A 22,643-nucleotide genomic window follows, 5' to 3' on the forward strand; every position below is an offset into this window, starting at 1 on the left:
AGCAGGAATGTTTTTCTTCCATCAGTCTCCTGAGCTAGAAGGGACCCTGCAGGAAAATGTGCTGAGAGCAAAGGAAGGCTAGTCTTTGACTGCCATACCCTTCACATGGGTCAGCACCTTTATTTCTCCAGCTTTTCCACAGTGAAAACAGTTTTTCTGTCTACTCCTGCACTCCATCAGCACAGTCTTTTGTCCAGCCCTAGTCCTCTGGTTTGAAGGTGCTCTCTCTTCTTTCTTCTCTGCCTGGACTCCCCAGTCCTCCCAAGGCTGTGTCTGTGGATAGTACAGACACAGGAGAGAGAAATTTTCCTGGGCATTGTCACTCACAATTCAAGCAAAGGCTTGAATTGTGTTTTTTATGGTAAGTTAACTCCTTCAGAAGTCCTGTGATTAATAACAATTTACAGCTCTGAGCATGTTGAGTCCCTAGGCCTACTATCTGCCTTGGTTAAACTTCAGTGCTTTTTTCATGGAGTATTTGGTTGCTGTGTGAAGACCAAAAAGAGACTTTTCCAAATACCAGACTACTGTTTGACTGTGTTTTGCTGCTGTGGCTTTTGTTTCAGGGAATTCTGGGATTTTATGCTTGTTTTAACGTAAGTGCATTTGCATCTCTAGTGTTGCCTCTTTTCAGTGTCTGTGGTGGATGTTGCCATGGCCCTTTGTAGGGCTTCCCGCTACAGATCCATATGTTCCCCAAACCAGCAAGCTGACGCAGAAATTCCTGGCAGCATGTTAGAACTGAGAATGAAAATTGTCAGTGCAGATCATGGGAGCTAACTAATCATAATTTAAGTGTTTTTGTCTAAGGAGGGGCTTATTCTGAGAGCTGTTTTTTTCTCTTTGCTTTTCATGTAGCAAGGAGCGTGCAGCTGGTGCTGGTTCAGGGGCAGCAGCTGGCCTTGCAGGTGGACACCATCGGGAAGCATGGACTACCAAAGGACCATCATATGAGGACTTGTATACCCAGAATGTTGTCATCAGCATGGAGGACCAGGAGGATCTGAACCGGTCTGCAAGTGAAGGAAAGCCAGCTAGAGAGAGACCCATTTGGCTGCGTGAGAGCACCGTGCAGGGGGCTTATGATCCTGATGAAATCAAAGATGGTGAGAAATTCACAGAGCAGAAGTACTGCTCTGCTTATACAAGGCCTTTATAGTACTGTCAAAAACATGTTCTGCTCTATGTGTGTACAGCTGCTGCTCCCAACACTGGAGTGTCTGCTCTCCTCTGCTGTGCAAAGCACCTGTGTGTAGGCAGATATAAAAATTCCTTAGATCCAGAATTGAAATCTAGGTCAGTAAAGCTGAGCTGTTCATGAAATTTTGTGGGAGCTTTTAAAATATTAATTAACTGTTATGTCTTCCGTCTTGAGAGCTTATTGCTTCTAGATGAAGGTCTTTCAGTTTCATCTATAAAGCTGTTTCCCTAATAGGTCACGGCTGAAAAATAGCATTTATTAATGTTCAGTGACTCTGAAGTCTACTGAATCTACCAGCAATGTTTATATGCTCCCAGCCTTCCTGCTAATTGTTTATTAAAACTTGTTATATATGAAGAATACTCAGAAATAGGGCTTCTGAAAGTACAGTAGGAAGGTCTGTCACCATGACAGGTGAGTCTTTATTTCCTTCTCTTTGTTTCTCGTTATCTCTGCTTTTATTTTCATTCATCTTGGGATCAGGTTGTTCACAGACCATGGTAAAATCTTATAACCATTAGTAGAAACATTCTGCTTTGATATGTGTGCTAAGTTTCCATGCCAAAATTGGAAATGGAGACCTTTTATGATTTTTACAAGAGTGAGTCAATAGATACATTCTTTAGAGTAATTTTAGGATTATGGATTGAAACTGATGCCCTAGGAAGAAAAGATGGCAAAAGGGAGTCGTGTGTGAGTATGTGACCCTGGAACTTGTGCCATCTTCAGGAGAGGAGTATTTAGGTATAGCAGAAGTGAAGGAAATAGATGTGATATAATGGTCAGAAGATTTCTAAAGAACTTGTTCACATGTAATGCCTTTCAAGTGTATTATGTATCCCAAAACATTTTTCAAATAGATTAAGCGAAGTGAGATGATTGAACAACCTGCTGCTACAGTCACCAGCCATGATAAGTTCTCACCCCATTTTTCTGCTAGACATTCAATTCACCTGTAGTTTTAAATCAACTCCATGAGACAACTTCTGATGTACACAGCATAAATGTTTCTCAAGAAGTCACTGAGGGACATGGAGGTGGAATATCTCCCTATAGGATGGTGGCATCACTGCTTAACCTCCTCAGCTACTGGAGATCAAAGAGGGAGCTTCTGGAAATATCCTGAAATTGCTGCTGCAACACATGAACAGGAAGAACAGAAACTTGTGACCATTGACAGAAAGGATTCACTGCTTGGATCTGGCAGAAACAGTTCTTGCAAGCAAGAGACAGCCCCTCTGAGCCACAAAGTCAGCCTTTATGGAGCTATCTCTGGCTGTTGTAGTTTCACAGCTCTTAGTGTGATGAGCTATGATATTGTTTCACAGAGATGCTCTCCTACAGCCTCTTATGCTCCACAGTCACAAGCAGTGAGCTGAGCACATGACTGCCAACACAATGCCTTTATTCTTCCTTTATTTCAGGGATTTGGCAGTTCTCTAATACTACTAGTTGTAGCCATCACCCATTACTACAACTTTATTTACAATGAAAACAGAATTCTGGTGAAATTAGGTATGATTCTTTCAGCCTTTATTTTACCACAGAAAAGGAGTGGCCACAAACTGCTCTGGCTTTTAGTGTTAAATGCAGAACTTATTTTCATCACATTATTTTTTCATCTCAAGTGGAGAAACATAACCAGCACATTTCTGAAACCATGAGGGTCTGTGTCTTGGAGGAGTGGGCAGGTGGGCTGCCTGTGTGAAAGCAGAATGCCAACACCTCAGCTCCAGCAGTTGTTCATAGGCAGCATCTTTTGGTGTAAGACAGAAAGTTTGCCACAGGGAGCCAGTCCTACGTTTTAGGCCTTATTTTTTTCTCTATATTTAATTTTTTGTTCTGCTTTTTTAAAAAAAAAAATATTTTTTTCCATACTGCCTGTAGTTCTTTTGGTTCTAGGTGGACTCACAGCCCTCTCACCAAATGTAGGATTAGGAGAGGTTTCTGTGGGATGCTACTTTTTGAGCAGAATTTTACCTTTTGAATCCGTGAACTGCAGACATCCTAGAGCCATATTGAACCCTCCCAGCTGTTGTACAGCCAAGTTTACTGAAAAAGGAGCACAGACCAGGTGTGTCAACTGGGACTGACTGCAGTCCCTTTCAAATAAGAGGTGTGGGTAGGGAGCCACAGGGACTGTCTGGGCAGTGTTTCAGCTTGGAAAGCAGGCACTGGTTGGTGCTGTGCTGTACAGCTGGGCTGCAGGCTGTCACCTGCAGCTGCTCCATGCCACCACCATCTTCCTGTAGGGTGCTTTTCCCCTTCCTACCTGGTATAGGTCTATCTCTGAGCTCACCAGGCATGGCTGTTCTAAATGTTGTTTTACAACACATGGTTTCCACATGTTTTTTCTCTGCCTGGATCTATTTCTTCTCTGTGTTAATCCTTAGAAGCAGGGAACTCAGCAGGATAGGACCTGGGCTTGGGGTCTGTATTCTAAGGACTGCTTTGCTTTTTGCTCCACTATAAGGCCCGAGCTGGACACCTCCCTGGGGAAGTGTCTTCCAGGTGCCTGCCCATCGTGCATTTGTTGTCTTCACTTGCAATGTGCTCCTGGTCAAGGCTTCCAACTGGGAACCACAGTGACTCTAGGCCTCCCAGCTCCAAGGAAATGTCAGTACTTGCTCTATCATTATGAGACATAGCTGTCTCTGTCTTTCAAGGGAAAGAAGGAGTTGGCATAGTGAAGGGGTGTGCCTTGGCCAACTGAGCTCGGTGACAGTGATTAATAAAGGCTATGAAAACTTTCAGGGCCATCACACAGATCTCTGTGAGGAAATGCTCATTCCCTCGTGTCCCTTTGCAGGGGGCCGGGATCTGGATGCGTTCCAGGAGCGTGAGGAGAGCCGGGCAGCCCTGGATGACAATGAGGAGGTGATGCGTGCCCTGCTCATCCATGAGAAGAAGACACCTTCTGCTTCCACCGTCACCATCAGCAGTGCTGCTCCTCTCTCGGGTGGCAACGTGAGTGACTCTGAGAGCGAGACAAGTGAGTCAGAGGAAGAGTCCCCTCCCTGCCCTGCCGCCATGGCCACCACAACATATGGGCTGGAGGAGGAGGAGGATGAAGAGTTTGAAGTGGTGTCAGAAGACCCCACTGTTACAGTAGCTGGGCGTCCACATTCTTACAGCCAAGTGAGCCAGCGCCCTGAGCTGGTGGCCCAGATGACACCAGAGGAAAAAGAGGTTTACATAGCTATGGGGCAACGCATGTTCGAGGACATGTTTGATTAACTGGTCCCTGTTATGGCATTTTTTAAAAGGTGACTTTTTAAGGCAGACACTGTTTAGCAGAAGAGAGAACTGGAGTGCATCTTCCCTCCCCTGTGCGCAGGCAGGGTCACTGGCACAGCACTGCTAATCTCAGGCATCCTATTTGCCAGAGCAGGGGACCAACAGAGCTGCATGTGCCAAAACACATAGGGGAGAACATGTCTCAGAAGTGAGGATGCTTGCAAGGTAAAATTGTGCTTTAGGGTGCCTTGTGCAGGTACTGCTTTAACCTCCTTCAAGACCCTAGCAGCTCTTTCTCCCAATGACTTTGATTTTTGTTGCAGATCCCAGTGAAGTCCTCATCCCTGCTCCCAGGGGACATAAGGGTTCCGTAGTCTGAGCAGAACGCTCTGCCACAAAGGGCGTATGTAACATACAGCTGTCTGTGCTCAGTGAGGGGAGAGGAGAGGGAAGCACTTGTCTGCTGATGGAAAGCTCAGACAGGACTTGTAGCTGACCCTCTGCCAGCAGCCACTGGCCACCAGAGTGACTCTTTCTAAGCAGGCCTATAGGCAGCAACCTTTTCTTGCTCCCATTCGCTCCCTAGTGGGACTCAGCACGTCAAGGTCAGGTGTAACTTGAAACAGGCAGAGCGAAAGTCTTGACAAGCACATGCAGTCAGTTACTTTTTGTCAGCGTAACAAATGCCCTTCATGGATCTGAGCTGCCAGTGCTCTGACTTACCGGGAGGTACCTTCATTTTCCAATATTGCTGCTTCTTGCTTCTGCCTAGCCCTGTTCATGAAGACATGCAGACAGTTCCCAGTTGGCAAAGTTGCTGTCAGGCAGTGCCAGAGAAGTAGTATAACTAAGTTTTATTTGCAATCTCACCAGGGCTATATGATTTTAAGAGGAATTACACGATTTTGAATTCTGCTTGGCACACTCTTTTACCACAGAAAGAAATTTATCAGTGCCTGTAGAACAATATAATATTTTCAGTGTTTTTCAATTGAAAATGTTGCTTTTTAAAAATTGTTGTGTTTTCTTACCCAGTGCTACAATAAAACAAAATTATAAAAGAGTTTTGTGTTCCAGACAGTAGGGGCAGCATTATGTGCTGTTTCACTTGTATGGGCGGTACGAATTTGCTGTTCACTGAGACTGTAAATCTGTTTTATACTAACTATGCTTTCTATGTTCTGCTAACCTTGTAGTGCCTCCTTTGTGGTTTGATTTTCAGCTTCTCGATACTCTGAATCCCCTTTTTTAAATAGTGTTTTAAATTTTCTTTAAAGTAATTTTAAAGAGGAATAAATAACCAGAAACTTCTCCCCTTTGTTATCTTTCAGTTTATCTTGTGCCCAGTTGGGAATGCTGTTTGCTTATCATTTTGATCTGTAGATTCAAAGGAAAAAACCCAATTTGAACTCTCCTTTACAGGGCCACTTGAAATCCCACTGCACATTGTTTCTCCTTAGCAGAGCTTTCTTGAATGCCTCCTGGAATCTCCTGCACTTCCAGGATGGATGTTTCATTACATCAATGCTATGTGAAAAAACAGAGACTGGTTTTGATTAGGACTTCCATTTCTTTCCTCAAGGGAAGCTGAGGTAGGCTGATGGTAGAGGACTTGCAGACATCATACTGCTGGTTAAAATTATGTTCTTGTGTAGACAGACTTACAAGATCTTGTATCAAACTTCCAGATATCAAGTCACTGAGCTTATAAGTCAGAATCAGTGATCAGTTAGCAGAAAAAAATGTGCTGTATGCATTCTGTCTAGATTTAACCCAGCTGGATTCAATATTAACACTGGAGAAAAGCAGGTGGATTTACAAGGAGCCAAAAGCAGAAACTAAGAACTACAGTAATTTCACGGTTACAAGCTGCACTGACTATAAGCCGCATCTCCGGGTGTCGGCAACATTTCGTTCTTTGTCCATATACAAGCCACACCCAATTATAAGCCACTCTGTCATTTGCAGCGAGGACCCACATGCAACAAAGTTGCCAAATAGTAACAGAATCGCGGGATTGCGGGCTTTACTGGGCCGCTCGGGGCTGCCGACGGGGCCAGGTGGGCCAGCTCGGAGCTACAGCTCGACGGGGCCGCTCGGGGCCAGCCGCCACCGGGCTCGCTCGCCCCAGCCTGCCGCCTGCACTGCCACTGCCGCATTTGCTCAGCCTGACCTGGCTCTGCCGGGCTCCCCCACTCTGCTGGCCCGGTTCTGCTGGGCTCCCGAGCGCCGCTGGGCTTCCTGGCTCTGCTGTGCTCCCCCACGCTGCTAGCCCCGGGTTCTGCCAGGCTTCCCCGTGCTGCCAGGCGGCCCTGTGCTGCTAGCTCCAGTTCTGCCATGCTCCCCCGCTCCGCCATGCTCCCCCGCTCCACCAGGCTTCCCTGCGCTGCCAGGCTGCCCTGCACTGCTAGCTCCAGTTCTGCCAGGCTTCCCCGTGCTGCTGGCCTGGGCTCTGCTGGCACCACCGCCCCCCCCCCCACCCCATGCTGCTGGCCTGGGCTCTGCCAGCCACCCCGTACCACTGGCACTGCCTCTGCCAGGCTTTCCCACCTCTGCTGGGGCCGGCCGGGCTCCAGCTCGGCTTAGGGCTGCCGCAGGCTCTCACTTCCGGGTTGGAAACTTGTAGAACATTGTTCATATATTTGCCACTCCAGATTACAGGCTGCACTTCTGGGTACGGACCAAAACTTTAGTTAAAATGGTGCGGCTTGTAATCGTGAAATTACTGTGATCCTGAATGTAGAAAACTGCATTCTGAACTGTATACTGAGTATGACTGTATACCGAGTTTTCATTGTGCAAAATCAAGCTGTAGGTTTAGGATGAAGTGAAATACCCAGCATAAAAATCTATAAAGTAGTGGTTTTCTTAATAAACACATGCACAGTTTGTGCAACACATGTAGTTTTTGTCATTCAGCAAGGCACATGCTGCATCAGGAAGGCAGAGCAGTGGTTGTGGGGTTTATCTTCCATCTCTCATCCACCAGGTGCAGCCCTTGGGAGGACTGGAAAGGTCAAAGGTGCATGGGCAGATGCTATTGTTTCCTGCACTCTCCAACAGTTCCTGGCATTGGAAAGGATGGCTGCTCTGCTCTGCTCCAGCCAGTTCAGGCTGTTGAAGGACAACCATACACTGCTGCTTCCCTGTCATCACAAGCATGGCTTGAATGAACAAAACACAGGTGCTAGTGCCCTCTTCCTGCAGCTGAACTGTTCTGCTCCCATTGCAGGTCAAGAAAACCACAGTGGAATTATGGGCTCCCTAGCCCAGTACAGAGCAGGCCAGAGCAGATTAGCTAAGCTGCTCATGGAAGGAATGTACACTGTCAACCTGGAAGAACAGAAACATTACAATCTCTTTTACTAAGCTTCCAAAAATTGGCTTCCTCCAGATAACTCTTTCTGTGCTGCTGCCTCCTTCAGACTTGGATTAAACAGACTTGCTCTATGAGAGTCAAGGGATTTGAAGGTCCCCTGGAGGAATCCTAGAGGGAGGAAAAATAGCATCACCTCCTTCCTGAGACATCTGAGGATCTGTGCCTCAGTGATCCCTGCAGTGCCAGGACATGCTCTGAAGTTTAAGAGGGCCAGGTGGGGGAAGCAGCCTGCTGTGCTTGGGTCTCTTGTCTCCCATTGTGCCTCCCTAGGAGGAGAGAGAAAATTGTCTCAGGAATCAAATGCCGTCATGGAAACAGAAAGGTTATGAATAGGTGGAAGGACATGTCAGCAGCAGGGCAAGCTAGCAGGCTGTCCAGGGTTGGGCTGTGGGTGCGAAGCAGCAGCAGCCCTTTTCTTCCGGTGTGTGTCAGCATAAAAGAGGGAGGCTTGGGCCTGTCCTTTGGAGCAGGGACGTGTCACACAGTGCTCCAGGTAATTGCGATGGGCTCTCCAGGACTGGTACTGCTTTATCCCACTGGAAGCCCTGGGCTAGGTAACCATGCCCCAGGCTTGTCCACAGAAGGCTTGGGAATATTGATCTAAGCATGGACAGCCAATGATCCCTAAGCATCACAATACAAAAGTGTATTGACTTTTAGACAAGTCTCCAGCAGCAAAGGAGCTGGGGCTGAAGAGTAGCTTCTCTCTGCTGAGCTGCTTCCAGAATAATGATCAATATTTACAAAGTCCAAGGAGATCATCACTGGTACAGCCTATATGGGGGGCGTAGCCAGATGCTTGAATCTATTTAAGATGTGAATCCACAGAGTCATGGAGCAGCCACTGCTAAAAGGAATGGCAGCCCAAAGCATAGGATGCAATGAGTGCTGGTGCTCTTAGAAAGCTGTCTGCCTTCCTGCTTCCTGCTGGGAAGCAGAGAGCAGAGCACTGGCAGCACTGGACTGTTTGGTACTACGGTCCTGTCCCCATGGTAGAGCTGTTTTCTCTCTCTTTCAAAGTTATCCAGGGAAATCTGGGCTTTTGCCTGTTTGGGATACCTAAATAAGCTGCCAGAAAGCAGTTTCTTATTTACTGGCATTTAGATTGAGAGAGACAGAGAATGAACCTAATTTATATTCAAACAAAAATCAGACTTTGGAAGCACCTGGTGTCTCATTAAAAAACATTAAGGACAGTGAGCATTAGTGCAACCTCCTGAAGCAGCAGACAGTCTCTGAAAAAGATGCTTTAAATATAATAGGTATTTTTGTTTAAAATATGTTTGTGACCTAAATATAATTGAATTTCCATAACTTTGAATGGTGTGATGCTAATGAAGCAGGCAGAGATGGCAGAGAGGAAGCTGAGGCAGCCACATCGGAAGCAGCTCCACTGCAGTGCATTGGAGTCCCTGTGTGCACTTCATAGCCACCAATGCATCAGCCCTACCCAGGGCTGGCCAGGCAGCAGGAGGAAACCTTGGGCTACTCAGCCAGAGAAGTGGGCAGGGATCCAGCTGGAAATAATGAAGGCTGATCAAGTGCTTTTCCATGAGCATTAATATCTTTGTACAAAAAAAGGTATGTCTGGCAAGGAGGAGAAAATCACATCTCATATAGATGTGATTAAAGCCCTGACATACTGCTTGTGCTTGTTTTTCACCTGAGATCTGTATCGCCAACCTCTGCCATCCCATTACTTGCTGGAAGAAGGAGAGTAAGCAGTGAACTAAAATTGTGCATAGAGCTGAGAAGCCCAGCTCAGTTCCTCCTGGTAAAGAGATCCTCCAAGTCTTAAGCATTTATTTTCTGCACTTCTGGCAATGGGAATCAGCCTGAGCCAATGTCAAATTTGCCAGGATCTGGTTGCACAGTCCATGCTTTTGCTATTTTTCATGACATGTATTGTGGCGGGGGCAAATGTCAGACACCACTAAAGTTTGTGACTGGTTACCTGGTTGTGCTCTAGGTTGCAGTATCTGAACCAGCTCTGGCCCATGTGAGGCAATGACTGCTTGGGTCATTTTGGTTGGATTATCAATATCTGCTCTTTGCAAAGGTGCTGGTGGTTGTTCTTCCAGTCAGTGCTGGTGGGGTGTCATAAATTCAATCTGTCTGCAGTTGCACACAGGTGTCAATTTCAAGTTAATCTTCAAGCCCTTTACAGCTACCACCACCAAGCAGCTCCAACTTGTGCCATGTCCACTCGTGGGACATGTGGCTCTCTAATGCCCGGTGCACCATGCAGGTCTTGGCTGTGACTGCCTCACCTGTGCCACATCCCAGCAGAGAGCTTTAATGAATGGTAAGTTTGTGTTTTCTCCAGAAGTGAGCTCTGGCTGGACTCAACCCCCTGAAATTCCTGCAGTGGGTAGGGAACAAGCATCAACCCCAGGCTGGTCACACATTCTTTGCTGCTTGAACTAGACGTGATTTGGTAGGAGTGAGTTTGATTTTTATTTTTTTAACCATTTTTCTTCTTGTTCCTTGGGTATATTTTGGGTTTCTAAATTTCTCATGTTTCTTGCTGCTTCTAATAAGAAAAAACCTTTTTTTTTTTTTCTTTTAATGTAAATGAGGCTGTAAAATTTTGGTGGAGAGACATATCTGCTATCCCTGTCCTGTCACCACAATTATTCTTCCATTGCCACACAGTGCATTCTTCCAAGAAGATGTATGCTTTCAACAACTTTCAGCCTTTCTGGTGATCTCAGGAGATGAAATCTGTTCCCAATACAACACAGAAGAGTAGAGGGAAATGGAGTTAGAAGGTAATTTGGCCTTAAGAAAATGGTGCATCATGAGAGAAATTTCTCTCTTGCTTACTCTCCCAGGCTTCATGGGTGCTGTATCCAAGCAAAGAAGAATACAGTGTGATGAAGAAGGGCTTTGCTTATGTGCGTTTACCCTGGTGTATTGCCTTGCCTCTGAGTAAGGAAGGGTAATATTCTCCAAGTGTGCCAACCTCTTGTAAGTTACAGTAATTTCATGACCATAAGGCACACCGGACTATAAGGCGCACCTCCAGGACCCGGCAAATTTTGCAACTTTGTACATTATATAAGGTGCACCAGACTATAGGGCGCACCTTTTTTTGCAGCGAGGATCTGCCCCCAGCTCCCCCAGCGCGGTTGCTGGCCGAGGCCCGGCCTCAACCCGGCAGCCATGGGACACTGGGCCCGCCTGTACCCGGCAGGAGGGGCGCCGTGGGCCCCCGGCCCTGCCTCCACCCGGCAGCCATGGGGCCCTGGGCCCGGCTGTACCCGGCAGGAGGGGCGCCACAGGCCCCCGGCCCTGCCTCCACCCAGCAGCCATGGGGCCCCGGGCCCACCTGTACCTGGCAGGAGGGGCCCCCGGCCCCGCCTCCACCCGGCTGCCACGGCAATGCGGCCCCACGGGCCCACCTGTACTCAGCAGGAGGGGCGTTGTGGGCCCCCGGCCCTGCCTCCACCCGGTTACCATGGCACCGCGGCCCTGCGGGCCCACCTCCACCCAGCTGCCACGGCAATGCAGCCCCGCGGGCCCGCCTCCACCCAGCTGCCACGGCAACGCAGCCTTGCAGGCCTGCCTCCACCCAGCAGGAGGGGTGCCGCGGGCCCACCTCCACCCGGTTGCCACGGCACCGAGGCCCTGGGGGCCCGCCTCCACTCAGCTGCCACTGCACTGCCGCCCTGCCTCCACCTGGCTGCCACGGATCAGTGGCCCCACCTTCACTCGGCTGCCACAGCCATGCCAGCTCCCCCCACGGCTCGCAGCTCACACTTCCGTGTTGGCAAATTTTCGAACTTTGTACATTGTACAAGGCACACCGGACTATAAGGCGCACTTCCGGGCTTGGGCCAAAATTTTAGTCGAAAGGGTGCACCTTATAGTCGTGAAATTACTGTACATAAAGGCATCAGGAAGATCCCAAGTTAGCAAACAACTTCAGGAGGAGCTTGGAGCCTGCAGGTCTGTTTGAATGATCTGACTCCTGCTTCCCCCGTGCTGATAGGTTTGGTGCAAAAATACCTCACAGTGATTAGGTGAGAAACTGAGCTCAATCGTGACATTTAAAAGTATCTTTTTCCCCAAATATTTCACCAGAATTTGTGTTCTTATGTCTGTATATGAGAAACAAACATAAAGGCCTCTAGGGAGCTGCCCCGCCCTCCTCAGACATGTCCCCCTTTGGGAACGTTAACAGATAAGGACTTCTATATGGTTTAGGTAGAAGCTACTGCCAAGAGCAGCAAATGATAACTGGAGTTTTTGTTAACTAGATAGTCACATCTTTGCAGCTGTCTGAAGTGTGGAATAAAAGTGCTGATGTCTACAGACAGCAGACATGGGTTCTTACAGCTAAACATATGTCAAAATGCCACATTTTCAGCTCTTCCAGTATTGGGTTTGTTTTTCTTTAATTCTGCAATTTTTGCTTCTCATGCAGCAGGCTTGAGCAGCTTTTTACCACAAAATAAAGACCTCCTAGAGGCATTGCTAATTCACATGGCTAATGATATCTGTGCCAGGAAAGATGTGGGTCAAGCCATTAAAAATATGGAAGACAAGCCAGATGAATACTGTGGGTAGCAGTGCATTTGTTCAGGTGGTCAAAGCCAGCAAACAGGAGATGAACAGCTCCCTGTTTGCCGAAAGTGTGTAGGGCATTCCAGGTGTGCAGTGAACATAAAATCTGTTTTATGCCTAAGTTGGTAATAAAAAGAGCATCAAGACTGGAAGTCCATGTTGGGAGGAAAATAAACTCTGCATTACTGAGGGATTATTTATGTTTGTTGAGTAGAAAGAGGCAGCGAACCAGAACCTTTCTCTGTCCCATATGCAAGACCCTTTGGCACCTGGGGATGTAACTGTGAAGTGGAAATGGGAACCATTTGCACCTCACAGCTGCTGATGGATTGATCTGCACAGGAAATGCAGCACTTTTTAGCACTAGAAGAAGCCAAGTGTCCAGTGCAGCCTGTGCTGTAGCAGGAACAACCGCAGAAGCACAGTGAGAGCTGTTGTGATTCAATACTCATGCTTGTCCTCTCTGGTTTTTACAGGAGTCATGGCCATGCTGCAGGATTTATGGAGCATATTGCCAGAAAGAACTCTGTGTAGAATGTGGTCTACTGGAGATGTTTACTTTCCTTCCTTCCTGACCTGGCTACTTTCTGCTGCCCTCCTTTTGTATTTTGAAAAGGAAGAATATGAAAAATAATGAATTTTCTCTTTAAATTGAGATAACAAAACAAATGATACTCAAGCCTGCAGCTTAATGGCAAGGAATCAAGGAGAAAAAGTGTTTGCAGATGACTCTCAGCCCATTTTGCTGGTAACTTTTTCTCACACCAAGGGCTGTAACTGCATAAAAATCACAGAATCTCAGAGGACCTCACAGAAGAGCAGGAGCTGTATTGCTGGAGTGTGGGTGGACTCTCCAACCCATCCCAAGAGGACAGAGCAGGGGGCTCCTATGCACATTTCCAAGGCACTGCATGACTGTAGGATGCAGTCCTGTGAAAGTGTAGAGGAAGGTGAAGAGGTATCAAGAGAGCAATAAGTAGGGCACTTATCTCCTCCTTAATCACAGTCCAGTCTTCAGGAGGTCTGCAGGGAGAACTAATGGATTAAATGCAGGTATTAAATGAAATCTTGGAAACATTTCCCTCACCTGCAGGACTGAGAAGCTGGTGGTTATGAGGGAGTGCTCTCAGTGCATTTGAGCTTTGAAAGAGGACCAAAGGAGCTGGGGACATGGTTGACCCTGTACAGCCATGGGATTGAATAACCTGGGCTTTTGCTGTTGCCAGGGACAATCCTGAAATTTCCTGAATATATTGTTCAGCAATTCCCAGGTGGACTAAACAAGGTGCACCTTCTCAAATTGCTTTCCTTCTCAAATTCTTCCTGAGGAGGAGGTCATTGTGTATTTTTTTTCGCTTGCTGCAGTGCTTGACCATCTCCAGGTTATGGGTATGTGAGCAAAGAGCCGAAGCTCTTCTGCAGCCCAAGACTACAGCAGCATCCCAAGGGATGCCTTGATCTCTTATTGATATGGCCTGCACAAAACCTTGCATGGGTGTCTTCAAAATGCTTGTTTGGGTCTCCAGGTGCCCTTCTGTCAGAAGGAAGGCTCCAGGACGTACAGCTGAAGATGAGGGGTGATTTCTGACATGATGGAAGGCTGAGTGCAGATGGGAGCTCACCAGAAAGGTTTCAGTGAGTACAAGCACTGTTCACAACTGGGAAGTGGAGGTAGAACAATGTATTATTAATTATATACCTTAGTGCAGTGGGGTTTAATGCTGGCTGCATTCCCAGGCCATAAGGTCTCACCTTGCTTTCAGCAAGGATTCAGTAATCTTTCCTTCTCCTTCCTCTCCTAGGAATTCCTTTGCCTTAATAATATTAGGAAAAACAGTGTTTTTCATAACTCCAGAGGTTTATCCAGAATGTGAAATAGAGCAGCATGTACTGTCTCTCAGCAGGGTATGAGGGGTTATCTGCTGTCTCCTTTACTAAGTGGATGGGATGATTGGAGTACCTGCATGACCAGGTGGTTTGTGAGCAAGTGCTTATTGAGAGGACAGCCCTGCCCACAGCTGGAACCAACACTGTGAACTCCACTCCAAAAATTAGGCTTCTAGTGCTGGGCAAAGCTAACATACCTGTTGGGAGAAAGCAAATCAACTTTAATAAATGGTATCATAATTCGAAGTATTTTGTGAATATAAGGCTAAATTAAAGTAATACACTTCTTAGGGACAAATCAACATCAATCAGGCTAATCAAACTCATCTAAAATAATCCAACATAAGTAGAAAATCCTGTTCAGCTCAGTGACTATGCCAGTCATTTTATTCAGTCACTTTCAGAGTATAAAGAGAATCCTTCATCTTTGAAGTCAGTGACATTGGTTTCTCTATCTCCCCCTCCCTTTCCTAGCACAATTCCTCTTGCTTTCAGAGGGTCGCTGGCTGGGACACCTATCTCCCACAGTCCTCATGCCACCACTACCTGATTAAAACCTCAGCAGAAGCAATGCTTCACCAATACACACCATTCAGGTGCTCGATTGTCATCAGGGGTTGCTTGAGCATTACTGACAGTGGAAATTCCCCTTTACATTTTAGACAAAACTCGATGCTGTCAGTGTATTGGCAGTGGGAAAAGGGCAGGTGGATGAGGGTGCCAAGATCGGTGTCAAGGCCAGATCTGCAAGGAGCTGTGCTGAGTGGCTGTTGTGGACCATGGATGACAATGACAGTGACAACACAGCAGTGGCCCTGCCACTCAGAGCTAATGTCCTAATTCAAGCAACAGTAATTAAAACAAAGCAGCAGGGTATCATTTGCATAATAAGCCCCCTCCTTTAAATGAGCATCTGTCCTCAGACCCCTGAGCTAACTCAGCCCACTGGTCCCGCTGACAAAGGTGTATCAGAACTGCCTCCCTGAGAGGCAGCCCCAGGTGAAAACAGGGTGGGAAAAGATGGGCATGGAAATTAAGAATTAACAACTAGTTCATTCATCAGGTACACACAGGCTTTGCCATCTCCTCACCAGCATGTAACACACTCACAGTCCTACCACTGAACACACTATGCCATTTTAGATCCTTGGCTTCTTTTGAATGCAGGTAACTTTTAGCTCTCTACTTATTTCCCTCCTTTCATAATTTTATTTCTAAAATTAAGGATTGATATTTCCTCTACTGTGCTTCTGAGAGGCAATTACACCTTTGTACAGCTATGATCTACTTGCTATGATTTCTGGAAACATTTTCTTCCTGCCAAGGAATCTCCAAACTCCAGAAGTGTTTTTGATCGATTTCTTTTGCTCCATCACCACCATTCCCCTGATGTCAAGGAGAAGTTCATACACAGGAAGCTTCTTCAGAAACTCTCCAATGACCTGAGTTGCTTTTCTCCAGCTCTGGAGAGAAATGACAATGATGTCTCTCATCATGCGATCTGTCATCTGGAGAGACTATCCCTCACATAGAGGGGAGTTAACATGAGCTGAGGGATTCCAGCACATCTCAAAAGTTTTTTCATAACTCAACCTTCAAAAACGATTAGATGCAAAAAATATCACCATGTCTTTCCAGCGCCAGAGGCACTGGAGATGTAAATTTAAGGATGCAGTCAATATAATTACCTGAGATATGGCTTCCCAGGGGCACCATGTCTCCTCTCCCTTTCCACAGTCTGGACACTGGAGGTTCATCCAAGGGCTCAGCTACTAGGGTTAGCAGAAAAATATCTCAATAACATGGAACATAACAGAGAACAAAGAGCAAAAGTGCTGCAGGGGTTTGGAGAGTGGGAACATGGACCTGGATACGTTCTTCCCTGTTCCTCTTGTTTCCAGCAGTTTCTGTCCATCCCAGTTGCCAGTTAGCAGAGGACTGTCCCAGTGCCACCACACAGCACTTCTCCCAGGTGTGAAGCAGTGTGGCTCTGGTTGGTCTGGAGTGGAAGGAGTGCCATCAAACCAAGTGCCTTTGGAGTTTATCTGTCTTTACACAGAGAATTGTTTCAAAAGCACCCTCATGTGCACCCTGCACAGAGCTCACTTGCCCTGTGGTTTACTTGCTGTAGCTCTGTGCTGTCCCAAAGCTGCAAAAGTACAGTAATTTCATGACTATAAGGCGCACCCTTTTGACTAAAATTTTCCCTGGAACCCGGAAGTGCGCCTTATAGTCCGGTGCGCCTTATCTGATGGACAAAGTTCAAAAAAATTGCCTACCCGGAAGTGAGAGCTGCGAGCCACGGGGGGAGCCGGCAGGGCCATGGCTGCCAGGTGGAGGTGGGGCGGAGCAGGGGCGGGCACGCCCCGGCCCTGTGGAGGCGGAGCCGCCCCTCCAGAGGCACGCCCCGGCCCTGTGGAGGTGGAGCCGCCCCTCCAGAGGCACGCCCCGGCCCCGTGCAAGCGGGATGGCCCCTCTAGAAGCACCCCCCGGCCCCGTGCAGGCGAAGCCGCCCGTCCAGAGGCACCCCCCGGCCCCATGCAAGCGGAGCCGCCCCTCCAAAGGCACCCCCCGGCCCCGTGGAGGTGGAGCCGCCCCTCCACAGGCACCCCCCGGCCCCGTGGAGGCGGAGCCGCCCCTCCACAGGCACCCTCCAGCCCCGTGGAGGCGGAGCCGCCCCTCCACAGGCACCCACCAGCCCCGTGGAGGCGGAGCCATCCCTCCAGAGGCACCCCCCAGCCCCGTGCAAGCGGGACAGCCCCTCTAGAGGCACCCCCCGGCCCCGTGCAAGCGGGACGGCCCCTCCACAAGCACCCCCCGGCCCCGTGGAGGTGGAGCCGCCCCTCCACAGGTACCCCCTGGCCCCGTGGAGGCGGCACGGCCCCTACAGAGGCACGCCCGGGCCTCGTGGAGGCAGAGCCGCCCCTCCACAGGCACCCTCCAGCCCCGTGGAGGCGGAGCCGCCCCTCCAGAGGCACGCCCCGGCCCCGTGGAGGCGGAGCCACCCCTCCAGAGGCACCCCCCGGCCCCGTGCAAGCGGGACGGCCCCTCCACAAGCACCCCCCGGCCCCGTGGAGGTGGAGCCGCCCCTCCACAGGCACCCTCCAGCCCCGTGGAGGCGGAGCCGCCCCTACACAGGCACGCCCCGGCCCTGTGGAGGCGGAGCCGTCCCTCCAGAGGCACGCCCCAGCCCCGTGCAAGCGGGACGGCCCCTCCAGAGGCACGCCCAGGCCCCGTGCAGGCGAAGCCGCGCGTCCAGAGGCACCCCCCGGCCCCGTGCAGGCGGAGCCGCCCCTCCACAGGCACCCCCTGGCCCCGTGCAGGCAGCACGGAGGGGCGGCGGCCATAGCCCGGCCCCGGAGAGGCAGCACGGAGGGGCGGCGGCCATAGCCTGGTCCCGGAGAGGCGGCACGGAGGGGCGGCGTCCATAGCCCGGTCCCGGAGAGGCGGCACGGAGGGGCGGCGGCCATAGCCCGGCCCCGGAGAGGCGGCAAGGAGGGGCGGCGGCCATAGCCCGGCCCCGGAGAGGCGGCACGGAGGGGCGGCGGCCATAGCCCGGCCCCGGAGAGGCGGCACGGAGGGGCGGCGGCCATAGCCCGGCCCCGGAGAGGCGGCACGGAGGGGCGGCGGCCATAGCCCGGCCCCGGAGAGGCGGCACGGAGGGGTGGCGGCCATAGCCCGGCCCCGGAGAGGCGGCACGGAGGGGTGGCGGCCATAGCCCGGCCCCGGAGAGGCGGCACGGAGGGGTGGCGGCCATAACCCGGCCCCGGAGAGGCGGCACAGAGGGGTGGCGGCCATGCCCCGGCCCCGCCGGATGCAGGCGGGCCTGGGGCCCCGCGGCACCGCCCTTGCCAGGTACAGGCGGGCCCGGGGGCCAATGACTGCCGGGTTGAGGCGGGGCCTCGGCCAGCAACCGCGCGGAGGGAGCTGGGGGCGGAGCCTCGCTGCAAAAAAAAAGTGCGCCCTATAGTCCGGTGCGCCTTATCTGATCTACAAAGTTGCGAATTTTGCCAACTCCCGGCGGGTGCGCCTTATAGTCCGGTGCGCCTTATGGTTGTGAAATTACTGTACTTCTGGAACACAGCTGGCAACAGCAGTGATGGCTGAGCTTGCAGTGTAGCGCATCTGAACCATAACCAGTGAAATGACACTGCAAGAGCCAGCTCTCATGTCTCCATCTGCAGAGCAGCACATTCACAGCCTGGACAAACAACTTGTGAGAAACTGGGGTTTTATTATGTATTCAAGTAAGTATGTCTCCATGACATCTGCTGTCCCACTTGGGTGACAGGCTTGGTCACCATCAGGGTGGCACTGTCAGGAACAGACAGGGTTGCTGCAGGCTGCTCCTTGGGGGCGTTGATCCTGTGAGCTCAGGGGAGGAGCAGTTCTTCAGGGAAATATGGGAAATCACCACTCAAAGGTGCAGTATGACCTCTGTTGCCACATGATCAAGGGAGACAAAAGCCCGTCTTGTATGGCAGACTTTCTTCTTTATGCAGCTGCCAAGAAATCTGAGGTGTGATTTTTTTTTTTCCAGCTGTGCTGGTGGCAGATGTCTGTGGGTGGATTTTGAGCAGGAGGATTTAGCTGCACCAGTGCAAAATCCCTGCTGTAAACAAGGCTGACGTCTGTATCTGACTTTCATTCCTGCAGCAGCCCTTTAGTCTCTCCCTCTTTTCCTGTCTAATATAAAGACATCCTGGCAAGCTTCCTGTTTTTCAAGAAGGCTTATAGCTGCCAGTTGCCCTGGCTTTTGCTTCATGCAGGCCTCTTCCCCTGCCCCTATTAATTCCCCTGTAAATCACATCATGATGAAAGGGAAACGGCAGTGTAATTTAATTGTCCTCTGAGCACAGTGCACTACAGAGGGATGCTGGTGAGGATGTGTCCTACTCATGAGACGCCTTTTTTATCCCTATATTTTACTTTACAGGGGAAGGGGGTCACTCAGCATTAGCTTCCTCTCGCCATATGCCTTCTTGTAATGCCCAGGAGTGAATTGTGGAAGTTTACTGTGCTGCAGCGTCCCCTCATTGGAAGAATAAGAAAATTGAGATGTCCCTACTCTGTACTGGATGTAGGGGTGGGGGATGGGAATTAATTAGGCAATTGCTGGACAGAGCTCTAAAATACAATGTGCCCCCTCATTGTGGCTGTCAGGCAGCCCCATAACTTAGCAGAGCACCGTTGGATCCCATCCTGTCTTCAGCGAGTGGGAACTGGGGGTGGAAAAGGGATGGGGAGCAGAGAGATGGGTGTCAGAAGTGTTTCTTCAGAGAAACTGGTCCCTTAACACAGAGAGCAGGGGCGGCAGCAGGAGTTCTGCAGCTCGAGTCCTGCAGTTGATGTGGGTTGTGAAATGACTCTGGAACTTAATTTGAAAGCAACAAAGGCTTGGACACACAAACAAACCGTGCTGGGTAGGAAGGCACAGCACATGAGCTGAGCCTAAATGCCTCTGTGTCACTGAGCTCTTTTCCCCAGGAAAGCACATCGTAACATGGATTATAGTACAGTTTTTCCGTCAGGGCTTGCTGGGATGCTTGCTTTTCTAGGCAGGGTGGTAGCAGAGAGATGGACAACTCCTCTGCTCTGGCTGGTGCACAGTGACATGCTTGCTATCTCATCTTTTCTTGACCTTGGGGACAGTGTTGGCTCTTTTCTTCCTCTGAACTTGTTAGCATTCCACTAAAACTTTGACCAGTTTCTAATCCTTTAGGCAGCAGTCTCTAGCAATTAGGAAACTGCATGAAAGTGATGTTTTACTGAGGATCTGCTAGCTGATATAGTGGGAAAGCTCAAGAAGAGTGTTGAGCTGGAGTCAAGGGACACTGGGGCTTTGCTCTGAGGTGAATTTATTCCCAGAGGCTCTGATAACTCTGACAAGTGAACTCATGTATAATGGAGAGATCAGCAGCAGGTGCCTCCAGCATGGAGGTGGAGGACCATGTACATCTTTCCTTGCCAATGTTCCTGGTGGGAACAAGACAAGGGAGGAGAGTGGAGCAACCTTGAGACTCTTCACAGCAGTTGAGGCTCTTAATTGCATCACCAGATTTGTCACAAAAGGGGTGTGCTGTTAATAATAGGTAACCTGAAACAGTCACTTGCAGCACCAGTGGAACCTCTCAACCCTTCAACTGCTGCTGGACACCAGAGACCATCAGCTGCATCAGGTAGTAGCTGCAATTACACACACTTACATTTTCATGGTTTGGGTTCATCTGCCTCTCTGCACTTAAATTCCCAAGCTGGTCATCAGTTCCTCTCCTCCATCAAGACTAAAAGGTCTTGCTGGTAAAATATTAATTTTTCCACACTTTAAAATGTCTGGTGTAGAAAATGTACATGCTTCTGACTTGCCCTCCAGGTGTCTTGAGATTTAATTAATCCCAAATCACATTTGAATATCTTCTGAGGCAGAGGCATAACATGAATCCACTTCCATAGGAAAAGGCATGCAGATAATTGCTTCTGTCTCTTAGTGTGGGGAGAATGTCTGCCAGATGGAGAGTAATTTCCTTACATATTTCTGATGAATTACTGTTTTTATTTAAATTCTATAAAAGTTGGCCCCAGAATTATTGCTGGATCAGATACTTATTGCTGAACAATGTTCAGCCTTCTGCAGGCTGCCTGTCTCTGCAGCTGAAAGAGATCAGGTTTAGGAAAAGATTCTTCACTATCAGGGTGGTGAGGCACTGGTTGTCCAGAGAAGCTGTGGATGCCCCATCTCTGGAAGTGTTCAAGACCAGGTTGGATGGGGCTTGGAGCAGCCTGGTCTAGTGGGAGGTGTCCCTGCCCATGGCAAGGGGGCGTTGGAACAAGATGACCCAAATCATTTTGTTAACATCAAGGTGAGATGGACTGGTAAAGATCTCCCATGTGAATACTGGTCCTTACCTGCCTGGATTTGGCTGTTCTTCTGACCCAAAGTGATAGGAAATGCTTTGCTGGACACAGCCATTCTGAAATCCAGAATCAGATAAGGAGCAAGCATGTATCAGGTTCATTGAGTGACTTCATCTTCTCTGAGACTGAGCTGTGGTTCCCTCTGACTTCTCAATAACTGTGTGCTCATGGCCACCACTTGACTGGCTCCTTGCCAGACCTTCTGGAGTAACTTTTTCTCATTTGGATTTGGATGCCCACCTGCCAGGCAGCTCTAACTGGTTAAACCCAAACCTGTGTCTAAATCAGAATCCAGGTTCAAACATAATCATCACCAAGGACACATCTGCTGAACAGGCAGAGTAAGAAAGAGATGCAAACCAGAATGGTAGGCAAATGCACTCAGACTTTGGCACCTGAGATGTTTATAGCTCAGACTATTTATAGTGAGATGTCAAACATAATTTGAAGATTAACAAGTAGTCTTGCAGTGAAACAAGCAGGAGAAAAAATTGAAGCAAAACCAGGTGTGAGATTCTTCTGAGCCCGTTCAACCTGAAGGATGGTTTAGAAAGCGTGACACAAGTCTGACAAATCCCTTCAGTTTCTATGTCATAAGGAACTACAACATCAGACAAACTAAAAAGACAATCTTATTTCTGGTGCATTAAGATTAAATCCATTGGTCTGCCCCATTTGGCCTGCAGGATGTCCCGGCCTGCCATGGCTTCTGTTTTTCTTGTAAGTAAACTGTGTAGCGAGAATGTGCCACACAAGTCCCTGCTGGGAAATCCTGGATATTGACAGCAAGCACCACAACCTTGAAAGCTTAATGAGTAATTCTTTCTGTGTCTCCTACACAAAGAGGTTATCTCTGAGTAGGCCAAATTGAAAATACCATATCTCATATTGGTTGAGGTCACAGCACTATTCTCTAGAGCTGTGTGAATGACAAATCCCTGGAAAAACATTCTCAAGGTGAGGATGTATGCCCCAGTTTGAAAGACAGGTATTTGCCATGAAAGGCAGGAATTCCTCCCTGAGATGGAGAGTGAAAACCCTCCCTCTCCAATTTATTATAATTTGGAAATTAAGTTGCTCTCAGGCAAAGATATGGGGTTAGGAATAACAGTTCTTCACTAATATAGCTACAAGACAAACAAAAACAACATCAGCTCTGAAAATTAGTGACAAAACAGAGCAGTAACTCAGTTCCAGTCCTTTTTGGCCACAGATGCTGTCTCCCTGTGCTCAGTCCCGGTGGTGGGGATAGGGCGCATCCTGCGCAGCTGCGGAGGGCAGGAACAATGGTGGTGGCCCAGGTAGGAGAAAGATAGAGGAGGGACTCCCCTCGCTCACCATGTGGGTTGCGTAGCAGGCTGGGTGCTCAGCGGTAGCAGGCTGGAGCGGGGAAAAGCAGCAGTGCAGTGGCCAGCAGCAGCGAACGTGGCTCCCCGCGTGGGGGTGGCAAAGGTG

The 22,643-nt window shown here is 49.2% G+C and overlaps 1 protein-coding gene and 1 long non-coding RNA gene across 2 annotated transcripts in view; both read left to right on the plus strand.

Annotated features, from left to right (window-relative positions):
• GTF2E1 (general transcription factor IIE subunit 1) overlaps positions 1-5,749 on the plus strand; it is a 58,078-nt gene extending 52,329 nt beyond the window's left edge. The window contains exons 4-5 of the mRNA XM_033052339.2: positions 859-1,106; positions 4,011-5,749. Coding sequence (XP_032908230.1) covers positions 859-1,106; positions 4,011-4,438 — 676 coding nt within the window. The 3' untranslated portion in view covers positions 4,439-5,749. The remainder of the gene's footprint in view (positions 1-858; positions 1,107-4,010) is intronic.
• A 1,405-nt stretch (positions 5,750-7,154) lies between these two features.
• The window catches only part of LOC116992696, a 52,229-nt gene continuing 36,740 nt past the window's right edge, over positions 7,155-22,643 (plus strand). The window contains exons 1-2 of the long non-coding RNA XR_004417092.1: positions 7,155-10,588; positions 12,863-14,021. This is a non-coding gene — a long non-coding RNA (uncharacterized LOC116992696). The remainder of the gene's footprint in view (positions 10,589-12,862; positions 14,022-22,643) is intronic.

The sequence above is a fragment of the Catharus ustulatus genome, chromosome 2 (assembly GCF_009819885.2).
Source record: "Catharus ustulatus isolate bCatUst1 chromosome 2, bCatUst1.pri.v2, whole genome shotgun sequence".
Classification (NCBI taxonomy): Eukaryota; Metazoa; Chordata; class Aves; order Passeriformes; family Turdidae; genus Catharus; species Catharus ustulatus.